Genomic DNA, 17,406 nt, shown 5'->3' on the forward strand with positions numbered 1-17,406 from the left:
TTTTAGTATAGCTTTAATATAATATATATCATAAAATAATAAATGAAGCCTTCTGAAACATGGATTCAGATCCTCATCTCTTCCCTCGTCCTAAGACCCCTGTGAACACCATCACACACACCTATACTTCTGAAAAAAGAGGTTCATTTTCTGTATTTCACTCCTTCAAATGACTCTGTCTCAGCCAGCTGATGACAGTATTTGCCAATATTGTGGTACAATTTCAGGGGCTGTGTTACACAAACCCTACAGCAAACACGGGGAAAAGGTCTGGTACCAGACTGAGTCATCAGCTGAACAATTTACAGAGTGTGCAGGAGAGCAGCTGAACAGTCCCTTGGGTATTTAAGACACACATTCTTTTTTTTCAACTGCAAAATACCTCTCCCATTAGAAAGTAATGAAAGGAAGGTTAGAAATATCTCCAAAACTTGGTTTTGTATTCTGTTCTGTATCATGTAGTCTCCTCCAGAGATGCCACCCTAATCTGCTGCACTGCTGACCCTGCTTGGGTAAAGGCAGCCTCAGCCCAAGCTGGCCTGACAGAGAACACAGTTCTTGTTAGCAACATATTTAGTGCTAACGGGGAAAAATTCAGGATGTCAACATTTTTCTTTAGGGACATATTAATCTGGAAGTTTGTCAGTGTTCCTTTTTGATCCTCCAATTGCTGTTAAATGACACTTGGTTTCAGCCATTTCCCCATATTTTATGGGGACCTTGGGAAAAAAAGAAAGAAAAAAATTAACTTTTAGTTACTGAGAAAACCAGAAAAAAATCTTGATTGTTCAGCCCAGGAACATAAGTCTATATGAGATAAACAGAAAATTGAGAGATGCAAGACTTACACTGAGTAGCCTGTGGCAAAGCTAAATGAAATTACTACTTACACAACTTTGGAATTTGGGACCTGGAAGAAATAGAGAGTGACAGAAATAAAATATATGGACCTGGAGATTCAGTCCTCAGATCAGGGTTTTAAAATAAGCCTAAACTAATTGAATTAAGTCACTTAATTAATTGAAGAACTGAAATTAATTTCCTGCTGTAATAGATTTTATAATAGCTTCAGCTGAGCATTTTATTTGCTCTGTTTGAGGTTTTTATGCAATTGATTGATTAGTGAATAATTTTTCAGTTTAACAGTAAATATCTGTAGTGGTTTGCATGATTTAATAGCCAAAGAATTCAGTGCTATTTTACTATGAGACCAAGAAGGACAGAAAACCATTGTGCTTCAGTTGCTATGGCTGAGCTACATAAACACAGGGGCCAGCATCTCTCCAGGAACAGTGGCAGCAGTTAGAACACTCCTCTGTGCCAGGCCCTTCAGACTGGCTGACAAACTGAGCCTCCAAAAGACCAGAACCCAAATTCTCTGAACTGAATGGAGAACCTTCCAATGCCATTAGGAAATTTTGAATCAGGGTCTTTGTTTCACTATGACATTTCAGGTAAAGTCAGTTTCCCATCACATTTCAGAAGACAGTAATTCTTGGTAAACACTGGTTTTGTTTCATTAGGACTATTTTTGTTCAGGATTCACTCTGCCTAGATTTTAGCACAGCTAACTGGCATAAACGTAGTTTGGGTTAAATTAGTTCTGTCCTACTCTCACAGTCACTTGAAAATACATGGGCTGTGCCATCTAAACCCACAGTGCCATTTAACAGCAATAGCTGCTCTGCTGAGAGTCGTGATCCCTCTGTCCATGACTGCTATTATTCCTAGCAAGTTCTGAGTGTTTCCTATGACTGCTTCAGCAAAATTCACCCAGGAGTCCATCACTCTTGCTCATATTCCTCATTGTTTCTGCTTCTCTGAAACTGCATCCAGTTTTTAAAAGGAATTCAGGGATATATCTATGCTACTAAAATTTTTTTCACTGAATATAAATGTAGTAATGGATTATTCAATTGAATCAAGAAGAAAAAAGGATAAAATAAGTAAATTCACAGAAATCTTGTGGAATATTTTGGGGGAAGTTCATGAAATTTTAAAAGTGACATCTCATGCAGTATCCCAGAAAAAATAAATTGATTACCCTGCAAAGAAAATAAGCCACAATAAGAGCTTTGGATATATAACTTTCTCTGTTTGAAAAACCAAAATCATAGAACAATGGAATAGTTCAGACTGGAAGGGACCTTTTAAGTTCATCTGTCCAAGACCCTTCAATGAGCAAGGACGTCTTTCACTAGATGAACATGTTGCTAAATATCCTATCCAAAATAAGAGTTAAAACAAGAACAAGAGGACAACTATTCTATGACATTTCTCGATCACATATAAGCCTCAATTTTACAGGGCTTGTTGTCACACAACAAAAATGGTTAGAGGGTTATTTATCAATGGAGAAAACGTGTAACAAACTTAGGATATATGAGCAGAGCCAAATACAGCAGCCTACCATATATGATCTACTTCAAGAAAAAAAAAGTAACAATCTGATATTATATTCTTTATATTGATATACAATACTTTATATTCCCACAGAAAATTAATCACTGCTCCTTCACCCACTGATCTCTCCTTTTGGAAACTGCACTTTCTATCTGATTGCAAATATTAAGCAGAACACACATACCAAGTGCCAAAATATTTCAATAATACATCATCTTAGAGATGTAGGTGTATGAGAGAATTCTGACAAGTGAGAACACTCCAAAAACCTGCAAAGATATTGAAAAAGAGGGAGAGAATGGTCCAGAGGTGAAAGTGCTGTTATTCTGTTCTTAGCTCTACCAGACTCCTGCTCTGACCTTGAGCAAACAGGTTTGCCATCAGCTTTCTCAGGTGCTAAACCAGACCTCGAATATCTCAGCTCTCCCTCCAAACCAGGAGAATGGTCCTTCTCTAGAAAGAAGTTGTGATGATGCATTGTGAAAGGTTTAGACACCGTGGTGATAAGCTCTGTACAAAACCAAACTGCAATGAGATAAAACTTGTACTGTCAGTCACCAAACTGTGAGGAGGGGCTTTTGAAAGAGACATTTTCATATTATTTACTCTAAAAATAGGAAATTTTTACTTTTCTCTTCAGCTGTACAACAGTTGCACAGTAAGCATAGTAAACACAGCCAGCTTAGAAAGCAGACAGGCACGAGTCAATGTGTAAACCCTGAGTGATGTCACACGGTGCTCCCATTCAGACTTTCCTTTGGCACACAACGTGTGCTGAGGAGGAATGTGGGTCCAGGAGAACAGCTCTGGCCTGTTGTCATTACATGACAAAAGTTCCATATTGCTGGAGTTTCATTCCTCCTTGATGTTTCCTGTTGGCAGCTCCTCTAAGCATTGACTCTTCTTTGTCCTCACAGTACCCAACTGACTCCAGTTCCCCTCAGCCAACCAATCCACTCTTTTATAACACTCTGCTATTGGCTACAGCTATGGCCTGTTAAAATCAGGCCTGCTCCTAATATTTAATAATTAACCCAGCTGAAACTCTTCAGGGCTTAAGATTATTTTCTATTCTACCTTTATTTACTTATGTTCTACCCCCTCTACACTGGCCAGAGTAGGAGACAAAGGTGGACAGACTGCAGAAAAAAACTAATTTTGAAGCAACTTGGCACGCTTATTTATATCCTAGGTAAACAACTGTTTATAGAAAGCAGACAAATTTTGCTGTACTTAGGAAGTACACCTGTGGATCTCATTGCCAAAGGGTGGTATAAGTCTCAACATTACATGGGTACAGGGGTGGAGAAACAGCTGAAAGAGAAACTCACTGAAAACACGGAAAACACATCACACTGTCAGATACTTAAACTAGCTGCAAAGTGGGAAAGGGTGAGACCTGCTGACCCTGTTCTTGATTTTCCCTTAGCACCAACCCTGGGGACACGACACTGACTTCAAAAGACTTTCACATGGGCCACTTAAAGCCTTTCTTGAGGCATTTCAGAATAAACTTCCAAGGACACACACACACTTTCTTGTTGCCAAGACCCAAACCACCCAAGGAGAACATTCATGGTGATGAGCTTAGGCTGCATCACCCAGGCCAAGAGACCTCCATTCCCACTGATGATGTTCTGCTCTTTCTCCTCTAATACAGAAGCCCCCATTTATGATGGCATCCTCTCCTTTGAAATAAGGACACATTTTTTAAAGCAATCAATAGGAAACAGCCTGTATTTTAGAACAGGTATGATTAGCCAGTGATGAAAATATCCATGTCACAGACAAAAATGCTGCCAGGTCACATCAGAACAAATGCACATATCACAGAACCCCTCTTGAGTTGTATTTCTCCAGATTTATCTCAGGAGAGAGGACAACAAATATACAAGTTATACCCACTGGTACTAAGTAAACAAACCACACTGCCATCAGCTCACAAATGGAGGAAGAGTAGAGAACTATATAAAATATAAAGAGGTACAGCTGTCAAAAACACAAGTTCTTGCAGTTTGTGGCATTCACTCATATATTGGTGTAGCTCAACACATCCTGTAGAAAACAGCAACACCTTTTAATTCCTCTGCAGTTCATTAATGATAATTTGAGCCCTGGCCTGATGGTGTGTTTGGAAACATATCCATCTTATGCTGTGACTTCAGTTGAAAGTTTCAAAATGCTATTCAAATTAATTAATTATTAAAATAACGTAATTTGTCCCGATTTGCAAACATTGCCAAGTAAAGCATCTCTTGTGTCACTCTGCACATGCATATTCTGAGTTTACAAAACACTTGAGAAGTGTTATAAAAAGGCCTTCAGACCTTTCACATTGCATTTATTCTGCATCTTCTCAAGGCAAAACCAAGCACACATTCTTTACCAGCTGGGGTGCACTGTGTTAATTTTGATAGAGCAAATAGATCCAGACAGACAAAGATGTAAACATGTACAAGAACTAACCAAGGTTCAGAGGAATGAATGCAGATGCCTTGATATGAGCACCATAGCAACAGCCTCCAGGAAATCTTTTTAACACTCTCTTAAAGATATAAAGGAGAAGAAGAAAACTCTTAAAGCATTTGAAAAGTAAAAGCCAAAGTGAAATTAAATTTTACAATGCCACTTACCACTTTCCTTTTACCTGTACAAAGAATCCTATTGAATGAAAAATACATTTATTTGTCACTCTTTTCAAGGGCATTAAAGCATTTATCTGTCTCTTCTGCAAAAAGAGAGGAATTAGAATTGTCACTGCTCTTTGAGGCTGCTCTTGTTTCCTAAAGGACAAAATGGGAGCAGACAAAAGACTAACAGAGACGCTCAGTGCTTGTCCAGACCTGATAAATCTCAGACTAGGGGAGCACTGCAGGGAGACCTGCTTTTGCTGCCTCTCTGGTGTACAGCTGCTGAAGATACCTGGCCTTTTTCTTTCTTATTTCTTATTTTCCTAATTTCCTTCTTTTCTTTGTTATTTTCCTCATTTCCTTCCTTCCTTCCTTCCTTCCTTCCTTCCTTCCTTCCTTCCTTCCTTCCTTCCTCCCTCCCTCCCTCCCTCCCTCCCTTCCTTCCGCCACTTCCGCCACTACCGCCACTTCCTTCCTTCCTTCCTTCCTTCCTTCCTTCCTTCCTTCCTTCCTTCCTTCCTTCCTTCCTTCCTTCCTTCCTTCCTTCCTTCCTTCCTTCCTTCCTTCCTTCCTTCCTTCCTTCCTTCCTTCCTTCCTTCTCTTTTTTCCCCAATCCTCTTTCCTAAAAGAAACCAAAAAGAGGTGGATGCTGCAAGCAGGGAACGGTGCAGGGAAGGGACAGGATATGAAACAGGGATGATCCAGGTAAGCAGAGTTCCAGGGCTGGGGCCAGGGTGCAGGTGATGGCACACACAGCCTCAAACACGCCCTGCCTGTTTCAGTCACTGCTGAGGAGCAAAACGATGGTGTGGAGATGTTTCACAGTGGTGATCACCAAATATGTCCCAGAGATGGGCTTGCTCCTGTCAGCCCACCTGTCTTCTTCACACCACCTGAAAGATTATGGACCAAGGGAAGGAACTGAGACAGGGAACAATATATTTTCTCAATTTTTCTGTCAGTTGAGCCTGAATCAAAGCTTGATTCTTTTTTCATGTTGTCTTCCAGGTAACTTTTGATCATAGCTGGAGCAGTAACCTTTTGGGTTTTTTTCTGACAGGTTCAGAAGTTTATACTGCTTGCAGAAACATTTATAGAAAAAGGAATCACATTTTGGACAGCTCGGGTTTTAAGTCTCTCTATGTCTTATCTTCCCAGAAAATTCTTTTGTCTCACTTTGGTGATATGCACAGCCCAGCAGTAAAATGCAATGCAAATGCTAAAGTGAGGGAATCCTTAAAATTAGAGAGCTTTGGGAAAGCTGCAAAAGGTAGGCTTAGAGAGAGAGATTGCTTTTCCCTGTTGCCAAGTCAGCGAGCCCTGCACAGACCACAGGACAAGGACTGCAGCCCTGAGCAACAGCCCCAGGGCTGCAAGTAGACCTATTTTTAATAAAAGCACTTGAAATTTGAGCAAATGCTACTTTTGTGATCTTTCTGGAAACTAATCATAACTTGATTCAAGAAAAGGCAACCAGAATAGCTATTTTCCCACTATCAGCCACAGCCAACAATTATGTTCAGAGAAAACATAAAGTGACTAATCCAAACCTAGGTAAGCAGTAACGCTGAACCCATTCCCTGCTCCTGCCTCAGGACTACTCCTGCCAGGCCAGGACTTTCATTGGTATTCAGGAGCTGCTGTGTGAAACAGAGCTCCAGGAGGGCTGTATCCACACACATATTTTTCAAGCTGTTATACTCTCTGCATGCTGATTGAAAACCTTCCTGATGAGTCTATCCATGCTCCTGAATTTTAGATCTGGCATTATATTCCATTAACCTCATGGCAACGTGAACAGATTTCTATTCACTGAAAAGAAACTGGAATCTCATCCCCAGCTCTTTCTCCACACTATTTCACTGAAATAGTAGTGGTAGAATTGGATGGATAGTCCTTAAGTCCACACTAACTACTTTGCAATCATATTCTTTTTTAAAGTGATTACTTCCACAATAGAATTGAAAATAAAGCACTTTTGAAATGAAAATTATTCTCAAGAAATAACTGAAAACCTCAGTAATAAAGGCATTTTTTTTAAGGACAACTCTGTGTTATTTGAAGTGAAAGACTTTTAGTCCCTCATTTAAATTGTTGCAAGCTCAAGAAATACATACTGCTGCTTTTTCCCCTCAATTGTTCTCCCAGCCCTTTGTGTTCAGGGCACTTGTGAAATAGCATCAGCTGTTTTTTACCCCTCGCTGGGAAGCAATGGCATCATTTACTCCTAACAAAAGTTCATGGAATAAATGCCACGTGGTAGCATCTGCTGGAAAGACCACTCTCCTTAAATCTACTTATTCTGTGCTTCATTTCCCCCTCTATGAAATGAAAGTAGTGGTAGTAATTTCCTTACTATTTATAATCAAAACAAATGCTGGAGGAATGGAAATATTAGAAGTTCGTATTGCTAAAACACAAACAGTTGTTTTATAAAAGAATAGCAATCACTGAAAGTGCGTAAAAGGAAGAGATGGAAATTACATTTTGATGTACTTGCCCACAGTGTGCAGCACTAGGCTGTGGTTGTCACCTGGGAGTTGTCATTCCACCTGCAATTCTGTACACCTGCAAGGCTGCTCAGTGTTACCAGACAGGCTGAACACAAAGCAGTTAGAATTATGCATTTTAGCTGTGGTGGGAATCAAATGGAATGAAAATTCCCTAGTCACTGGGAGGGAATGCAAAGATGAATATGGCAGACATAGACTTCAGATTTAAGGATTTGTTTCCAGTTAAAATGCAGAAAGTATGCACAGATGTATTTATTGCTTGTATTTATATGTTTAGGCTAAAGCAGAAATAGAATATTTTAAAAACCAACAATGTAGCAGAAAGGTATGAATCAACAAAAGAGCTTCAAGGGGTACCAATCAGGAGACATCTGTTAACATTGGTGGATCTGTGCTCAAGATCTGGCTCCAAGTGAAACTTTCACAGACGTGTAATTAAACACCAGTGTTTCACCAAGCACATCCACATTCTTTGCTTGCTGGTTTTTAATTCAAGCACCAGGAAGAACTAAGGAAAAAAAACCCAAAAATCATGAAATTTCCTGTTGGGACTGATGGAAAGATATGATCAACTCTTAATTTCTGTAATGCAATTGCATGGCACATGGGTAACTATTTGCATTTCAGCTCATGGCAGCAGCAGTTCCTGCACACAGTGGCACCATCCTCAACCAGAGGGAGCAGATTTCTTGTGTCTTTTCAGCTACAGAGCCATGCACCCACTCCCAGGCAAATCTATCTCCAAGACAGCATTGCAGGCTCTGTAGATATTAACTGTCATGAGTCTGAAGATTTGTTGGTATTCATTTTAATTAACACAATCTCTAGCAGTAAAACCAGGAATCTCTCCTCTTGTATTTACGGGGTTCCCAGACAAAGGGAGGAATGATGCATCTGACTCCATGTTCTTAGAAGGTTAATTTATTATTTTATGATACTAGAATATATTAAAGAATATTTTTTACTATACTGCACTACTAATTACTATACTAAACTATACTAAAGAATAGAGAAAGGATACTTACAGAAAGCTAAAAGATAATAATGAAAACTCATGACTCCTTCCAGAGTCCTAGCACAGCTTGATGGTGACTGGCCATTAAGTCAAAACAATTCACATGAAACCAATGAAACAACCATCTGTTGGTAAACAATGTCTAAACACATTCCAAAGCAGCAAAACACAGGGGAAGCAAACCAGATAATTATTGTTTCCCTTTTCTCTGAGGCTTCTCAGCTTCCCAGGAGCAAAATCCTGAGTGAAGGGATTTTTCCAGAAAATATGGCAGTGACACTCTTCCAGCATGGTGAGTTACAGCTGAGCATGGCAGCATCCTGAGCATATTGGCCTCATAATATCCTTCAGTCTCCTGTAAAGTGTCTGTACCTGCCTGTCAGGACCCAGGACATTCCTCTGGCTGCCCTGGGTGATTTGAGCCCCTGGCAGGGGGCTCAGAGACCTTGGCACGGAGTCAAAAACATCTGTGCCTTCAATTTTAGTCCATAGAAAAAACTACCAACTTTGTGCAAAGATTTACAAGCCACAAGAGTTTGAGTAGAATGATAGTTAATTTGTCACAAGGTGAAAAAGTAAAATTTTGGGGTTTTAGAATGGGGGTTTGAGAAGCAAAATAGAAGAATCTAAGCATGTTCTGTCCTTCTCCTTCTTCTTGTCCACCATCTTCTGCTGTGATGGTGACACTTTTGGATTGGTTTAGAGTAGAGACAAACTGTCTAATATAGGTGATAGGTGTTGGAAAATTATTGTAAATAAAGTACACGTAGTTCGTAGTACAAAAAGTTAACACCACCCCAAGGGCAGCCACTGTGCGACAACCTGACCTGCTGGACAGATCTCAGCAGGTCAAAGAATGTCATAAATAAGAAAAAATAAACAACCTTGAAAAGCAGAACTGATTAATCTTGATTTCTTCAGTCACAAGGCTGAGAAAAAAGACTTTCTAATACCTCAGAGGTTATCTCAAACACAAAAACCCAAACCTGACTCCCCCAGGGCTCAGCCCCAGTCCTCACTCACAGAAGCTGAAAAAGAGCAAGAGCTGTTGGGCATGACAACTGGCAGCAATCAGCTAAATGCTTTCATAAAAGACATATTTCTCAGTGTGACAATGCCAAAATTCAACTGTTTGTCAGAAATCTTTCATTCACCCAAAAATCTTGTAATGATGGTTATAAAGTGATAGGCTAAGGTGTTGCTTAACACCAGCAGGTATAGAGCACAGGGGTTACTCAGCTTCCCTTCAGACTGACTGCTCCAAGGATCCAGAACAAACCCAGATGACTCTGCTGCCTCACTTTCTCCACCCACTGAAATTAAGGCACTTGAATTACTGGATTTTCAGATTTCATACAACTACACTAAGGATTTTGGAGAATTTACATTTTAAAGGCTACCTCTCTGGCAATAACATAACATAACTCCTCTCTGGTGGGGAGGAACACCTCTGCTTTCAAGCTTACAGTGAGTGCCTCCATTCATACAGGCAGGAGAGGGCTATCAAGTTGCATCTTGACATGATTTCTAGGACTGTTTTATATATATCTGACTGTTTCTGGAGGATGAAACATTAAAATAGCTTGTTTAAAAACAGTCACCTTGTAAAGCCCCAATGACTCATTAGGAAGGAATTAGAAAGTAAAAATCCAACTCTTAACTAAAACAGTACATGTACATCTATGATTTCTCTAGCAAGTGTGATCTGTGCCAGCCAGTCAGCCACCCCTTGGCCATCCCAGCCCCTCAAATGCTCACAAATGAAATGCTGCTCTGGGACCAGCACACAGCTGGAGAGCCTCCTCTGAGCCAACATCACCTAATTTCCAGATGACAAAGACACTTCAGGATCAATCAGATACTAAGTTATGTAGTTCCACTGAGACTGGAATACTTTGGGGCCACTGGTACATAATTGCTAATTAACATTTAGGTACCTGGGAAAATAGCAGTTCAAGCCTTCTGAAAGGCTTTAGAGAATTCATTGTCTTTAGGTGTCTTTAGAGAATTCATTGAAGATCATATTTTGGATGTTGTATCCCTAGATACATCTCCTACTATTAGTACTAATGCAAGATCACGTGATTGTGGATTTAGCCATGAAGAACTGGTTTAAAATGAACAACTTTTTTATCCAAGCATTTTGTAATACGTTTTGCTTCTATTAAAAAAACCAAAACAAGTCCTATTTAAATAAAATCAGGAAAAAGGGAAAAAGATTTTCAGTTATTTAAAAGAATTGATAAAAGAGGGAAAAGGAAAGTGGAAACAAACCAGCCTAAATATTTTTATTTCATTTTGTTTACTGTGTGCTAAATGAATTTGGTTTTTAAATGAAAGACATTCCTTCATTATAAACATTGACCAGTTCTAATACCATTTTTTTTTTAAATTGTTCCCACAGCAACTGCCAAGAGCTGAAAAGTTCTGGTTTTCTTTGATGCCTGGAACTTAGTGTCTCTTCTACAAAGAGGTTTTGAGGTGCACAATGAAAATGCTCCTCTGCCTTGCAGAAGCCATACACAGCAAAAAGGTCCAAGAGAAAGAGAAACCATCCCAGGGTGATGCCTGTACCTGTCTCTCAGTTATGAGGAAAGCCACAACATTCTGCTTTGATTAGACACATTTAGATAGTCAAAATGTAGCGAAACAAATTGCAGCATGTACCCTGTGCCCACAGCTCTGACAGCCAGAACATGCTAGCAGGATTTTGTGCCACTCTGAATTACTCTCTAGAGATACATGACACTGAATCACTGTCTGCAGGGGCTGCATTAACCAAACCCTGACATCCTTATTTATGTAAATAGGATCACATTTAAGGAACTATTCATACACATAAAAATTGGAGGAGCCAGGAAGATGCCCAGTCATTTCTGCAGAGTTTTTTTCCTCCCCCAAATCTATAGGGTTTTTCATATAATAATTTTCTTATCACATGTCCTTGGCAAATATTACTTCCAAATGAGTGCTCTCTTCATACACTTCAATTAGGAAGAAAACCTCTCAAACACAGACAAAAGGGCAGCAATACAGTTACCCTCAGAAAAAAGTAATTTCATAACCTCATTGTATTCCTTCCTCAGTCTGGGCTTGGTATAAGAAATTAACTTTTCTCTTAAAAGCAACATACAAGATGCATTCAAAGATCTTTTTCAGCACATGCACCATTAGTGCTACAACTTACTGCTTTGCATCAAAAACTCAGAGGAAATCTGCTGACCCCACAGCTTTTCTATGCCTGCTTTGGAGAAGACAGCTCACAAATCCCCTTTCCACCACTGCACTGCTGTTTGGGAGTGAATTTCCATGAAGGGCCATGCTGCATATTCAACAGCTGGCTGCAAAGTGCCTTATTCCACTACTGGTAGGATTTTTCACTGGTTGTTCTATTTGCAAGTGAAATGAAGTGCATCAGGGCCTCAGTTCCCAGATCTTTATTCATCCACCACTGGGATTCACACAGGCTTCTTGTTTAACCCTCTCATGACAGAAAACTAAAACTGAATGAAAGGAGTTGACAAAAAATCCCAGAGCTTTTCTTAAGTTTTTGTATTCCAGTACATGCGACAAATTGTCATAACTCCAGCCAAAATGTCAGAGACTCTAGAGGGCAAGGTAGGAGCTGATCTGTAGGGAACCACTTCGTCCTGGGTGCTTTCTGAGCAGAGATGACACAGAATGACTCTTTGGGTTTGCAGACACCAAAGATAAAACCCAGTGTGTATAAGCAGATTCTTAGCACTGACACAGCTTGGACTATTTTCAGAGATTGCAAAGTAAATCTACATTTATATATTGTCTCCTAGAACTCATTAAAAAAAAAAACCAAAAACCAAAACCAAACACATCCCCAAGGATTACCTTCTTCAACTGGGAACTCACAAGGGTTTCTTGAAAGCTACAGACTTCACTAGCTGCTGCACAGAAATATTTTACTTCTTTTGGAGCACTATATAGGGATATCTTTGCGCAGCTGAGTAGCTATAAAACCATTACACATTGTAACCAGCTGTCATTCTCAACTACACAGTATCAAGAACTAAATTCAATCAGCAATGCTCAAATCTGCCAAGTTCTGAGTGCTATTATGGCTTGGAATGATACGTGCCAATTCCAAGTTTTAATTAGTTTCTTATTTGGTCATCTTTTTTCAAACAAAAGTGGTTGAAAATACACAGCCTCTTTTGTGAGATAATTTCTCTGGCATAATTGAAGAAGATGCTCCAACAATGTTGACTTCTTCAAAATTCAGTTCCCTGCAAGTATCTGTATTCTGCTCTCCAGAGGAATCTCTGAACCTTGGAGAAAGCAAATTGCTTTTGGTCACTTGACAGCTGAGGTGAGAAAAGTAACTAGTGGTTTTAGATAACAAGACTGCTGAAATACAGAGGTGGACATTACCAGTTCTCATGGAACATATTAATGAGATTAACATTCAATATAGGTCACAGTTTGTCTGCACCACAAAGACAAACAGCATCACAAACAGTGAGCCTGCTGTATACTCTTCCACAAGGGTGGAGTACTGACTTTCCCTGCCCTGCTCCCTGTGAATAACAAAAAAAACAAACAGGAAGACAGTACTAAAGACCTGAGCTGGTGGCCTTTGCCAGTCATTTTTACAAGAGACCTTGAGTGGAGAAGCAGACTGTGGAAAAGGCTAGATCCTTCCTGCAACACTCAGCTAGAAGGACAATGTTCATCACTTGCACAGCATTGCTACTCATGTGAACTCACACAGCTCTCAACAGTCTGTGACAGCACAGCTTCACAGCTCAGCAAGGAAAACAAACTGTAGGCTGCTACACCTGAGGCTGCACCAGCTACACAAGCACAGCATGGGGCAACAGATGAGTGAACCTGGCATTTGATGCTTTGCAAATCGCACTGTCAGTCTCTTGGGAAGCTGGAGCTGTTGACAAAAGGCAGTGTAATTATTGGAACTGGGTTGTACAAAGGCAACAGCATAAAAACTTAACATTCCCCAGAAGAAATGAAGGTGTTAAAATAGCAGCTGGGTAAATACCACATAATGAAAGAAAGCAGCATGAGTTCCCCAGGTTCAAAAAAGGCAGACAAGTACTTTGTAGAACTGACCTTATTAAAGAGACATTATCAGTTTAAAAATTCATCTAAACCTGAAACAGTTACAGTAATCAGTGAAGATAAAAGTTACCTATTAAATATAACAATTATTTCTGCTAAAGTGTCAATCCTTTTACTTCCATTTACATATTCTTGTAGTGAAGTGCCAGGTCCATATAGGCATTCCCACTTTTGTTTACAACAGATTGACTTTGACACAGATAGTCTCTTCCAGAACATCCAGTTATTCACTCTTGGTATGAATTATTCTTCATTAGGCCTAGCATGTGTATTCTACTTCATAATAAATTAATACGCAACACCAAGGTTAAAGAAATTTAATATAAATTTATGATAAGAAATCTCAACCCACTTGTTTCACAGAAGCATTTTCACCTCAATCACTTCAGGACATTTTTAGTACATCTTTCCTGAAATATTTTTCATCATGTGGGATCCTTTTTATTAAAAAAACCACCAACCTTCAAAATGTATTCTTTTAAATAAAACCTTGACAGCATGGGGAAAATGTATTGCATGCTAATCCAGTATCCAGGTATCCCAAGCCAAAAATACAGCAAGGTGAGCAGAAAGTGGGTTGCTGTTAATGCTGAAGAGCCTGGGCATAACTAAGCCTCCTGAAAATCCTGAATCCTGGGCACAAGGGCTGTTAGCTGCAAGCTGACATTACTGAAGCACATGTTGAAAAAATCGTAACAAAGCTACAGTTTATTAGTCTAGCATGGAGAATAATTTCTTCAATAAAATTTACCATGGCCAGTAAGTTGTTATTTACCGTATGGATTAAATCATTGACCAAGGACAGTTACTTTTGCTTGTTCTTTGTATGCTTTGGCTCCTTGTGCAATGGCTTCATGTTGAGGGAGGACAACAGTGCAATGGATGTGGGAGTACACAGGGAACTGTCAAGGGCAACAGGAGAAGCAATGAACTTCCAGGGGAACACAATTGATTTGGACAATGTTTCAAACACTGAAGAAGTTGGCCTTCTATTACTTCTTGTATTGATGACTGTGAAACCAAATGGGATGAATTTGAATGGCTTGTCCAGCACACACATTCTTTGGGAGACTTCAGCTGTGAAATAAGGATGGCAATACCTACGGCACACACACAAAGCTGCACAATCAACAGCTGGCCCTCTGTCCTCTGGTGTGACTCAAAGCTGAATGCAAGCCAACTCTTCACTGAAGTGGGCTATTTCCTAGTTAGTACTTCTTTCACAAGGCACAAGAGATGTCAAGATCTGGATGTTTCTTTGAATATCCTGCATGATAAGAGAGTGACTCATAGCAGGGAGTGACTGCTACAAAGTTACGGTCACTGAACTGCTTCGAATTTGTAATGAGGTGTGAGAGAGTTACAAATCAGTTTTCCATTGCTAGACAGAGAGATTATTTATTAAGGATAATAAATTGATATCATAATCAATATTCAGATGTAGCATTTTATTATTGTAACCTAGTACAGCTATTGGGCTCCATGTCATATCTGTGATGAGTTAATGTCATTTCCCTCTTATACTGTAACAGTGAGGAACCTGGGCTTGCAAAGACATCCTGAAGGGACTGACATTCAAGAAGGTACTTCAGCTTTCAAGTGCTCCTTGCAGCCATGAGCTGTCCAAGTTTTCCAATTGCTTTCTTGCCCCTTCTGAAACACCTGAGGCTCCTCCTGTACAGCTCTGGCCCACTTCCAAGGCAGGACAGACCCTTCTCTTTACCCACTCATGCCTTGGGGATGAAATACCAGACCCAGTTAAAACAGCAGCTCTGAACCCCCACAACCCTGACAGACTCCTCTTCCTGTGACAGCAAATACTTCCATGAAAAGACTGAAGAATGCAATCAAATAATAATTAGGACTGTCATTCTAATTACTGCATACAATTTCTAATGCTAGTAGTGATAGGAAACACTAATTGTCTTCTGTGGAATGAATATTTAAACTTGTCAGAGAAGTGGGGAAAAAAATGCCAACTGTAGATACATGTATAACATTTTAGTTTTCAAATAATATGGCACCCTATTAATAAAAAGGCACTGAAGATCTGTACAAGAAAAAATAGAAAAGATGTGATCACAGTGGCCTCAGAGCACAGCATTCAAATACAATTAAAACACCTTCAAAACAGGCTTGAATAATATAAGATATCAATAATTACATGTGGTTATTTTAATTAGCTTTTCCTGTTCCTTTTTGGGATTCACGTTTATTGGACTCTTCAAGTAAACCAGACAGGTTTAAAAATTAACTCTTTCTGAAGTATAAAATTATATTCTTATCAACTTAGAGAAATTCAGGAATAAAAACTTCAAAAATATCTAAAATTGCAAAAATTGGCAGCACTGCAATCAAAAGAGCTCCTGAAGGCATTACATGTCCATTTACATTTTTCACTTTTCTACTGAGCAAATGTGATTACACTGTTTCACCAAGGAAAAGACTGCAACAGGTTGTAAATATGTAACAGTTTGGAACTGCAGCCACAGTCACAGTTCAACTGCAGCAAGTTTAGAAACAGAGAAACGCTGAAGTTACTCCAGGATGAAAGGCTCAGTACACAGTATATGCTAAATATCTGGACTACCAGCTGTCATTGCAGAACACAGACTGCAGAAGTAACATGCAAAGCCTATTAGGAACACAGTGTTAAACAGTAAATTAACTAGAATAATATAAAATCAGAGAACAGAGGACATGTGGTTCTTCTACCACATCTCTTCATGTCATCTGCTGTACTGCAGCTTAATATAAATACAAAAATAGTAAATCAGTACCTACTATACACAATAAATAACCTTTCTGTATAAATTATGAAAATACAACTATGGTAAAATCAGTGCAAAAATGACCAAAATGTAGTGAAGGAACACAGAGTCCTGCCTGCCAGAATGTGCATCATGGAAAACCCACATTCACCTAGTACAACAAAGCACTGACAGGAATTAAAAAATGCAAGATGCACATCACCAACTGTGCCATTCTAAAATTACATCTATTTCCACTATCAGACAAATCAGATTAAAACAACACATATGTTATTTGAACTGCACACTTCATTCTTCTTCATCATTTTACTGAATTTGAAATAACTTCCTCTTCCCTAAGTGATACTCTAAATGGAAGTTGCTCTTGTGAGTCCACATTTGCACGAGCAGCCTTTTTAGAATTAAGAAAGTTCTTTTTCTTTTTCCTTGGAAAACTATGCAAAGCAAGTTTTGGATCACTTGGCTCACGGAACAGAAGTATCTTCTCCCCTGTGTCAAAGAGCTCTACGGCTTCAGCAGCTGCAGAGCTCAGAGAAGCTGGTGGGTCATTTGGATCAGGCTGTTCCACAGGAGGGTGTGCAGCTGAACATCCCAGATGAATGAACGCTGCTTTTCCCAAGACAGCAAGTTGCTTCTTCTTTATCAAACTACATTAATGAGAAAAATTGAGGTGAAAAGTGAAAACTGAGGCAAAAAATGCACAACGTCCTATACCACACCTAGCCACAGAAGTGGTGAAGCTACTTGGAAGCTAAAGAAAATCATATTTCAACAGAGAAAATTGTAGTTTTCATTCTAATTCCCAATAATTCATGTATCATTTTCTGAGATACAAAATTGCAAAAGGAAAGGCAACCTCATAATAAATAAACATAGGGAAGATGAGCAATGTATGTGAAAAATGTGAGAATTTTGTGTATATGTACAGAAAAATCTTTTTAGGTATTTACTGTATTGCTTATTAT

At 39.3% G+C, this 17,406-nt stretch overlaps 1 protein-coding gene across 1 annotated transcript in view; it reads right to left on the reverse strand.

Annotated features, from left to right (window-relative positions):
• Positions 1-14,011: 14,011 nt before the first annotated feature.
• Positions 14,012-17,406, reverse strand: part of EVC2 (EvC ciliary complex subunit 2) — a 61,465-nt gene continuing 58,070 nt past the window's right edge. The window contains exon 22 of the mRNA XM_054295620.1: positions 14,012-17,088. Within this exon, the coding sequence (XP_054151595.1) occupies positions 16,743-17,088 (346 nt within the window). The 3' untranslated portion in view covers positions 14,012-16,742. The remainder of the gene's footprint in view (positions 17,089-17,406) is intronic.

This window comes from Melozone crissalis, unplaced genomic scaffold (assembly GCF_028551555.1).
Source record: "Melozone crissalis strain CALT ecotype California unplaced genomic scaffold, PUWL_Pcris_2 ptg000006l_1, whole genome shotgun sequence".
NCBI classification, from domain to species: domain Eukaryota; kingdom Metazoa; phylum Chordata; class Aves; order Passeriformes; family Passerellidae; genus Melozone; species Melozone crissalis.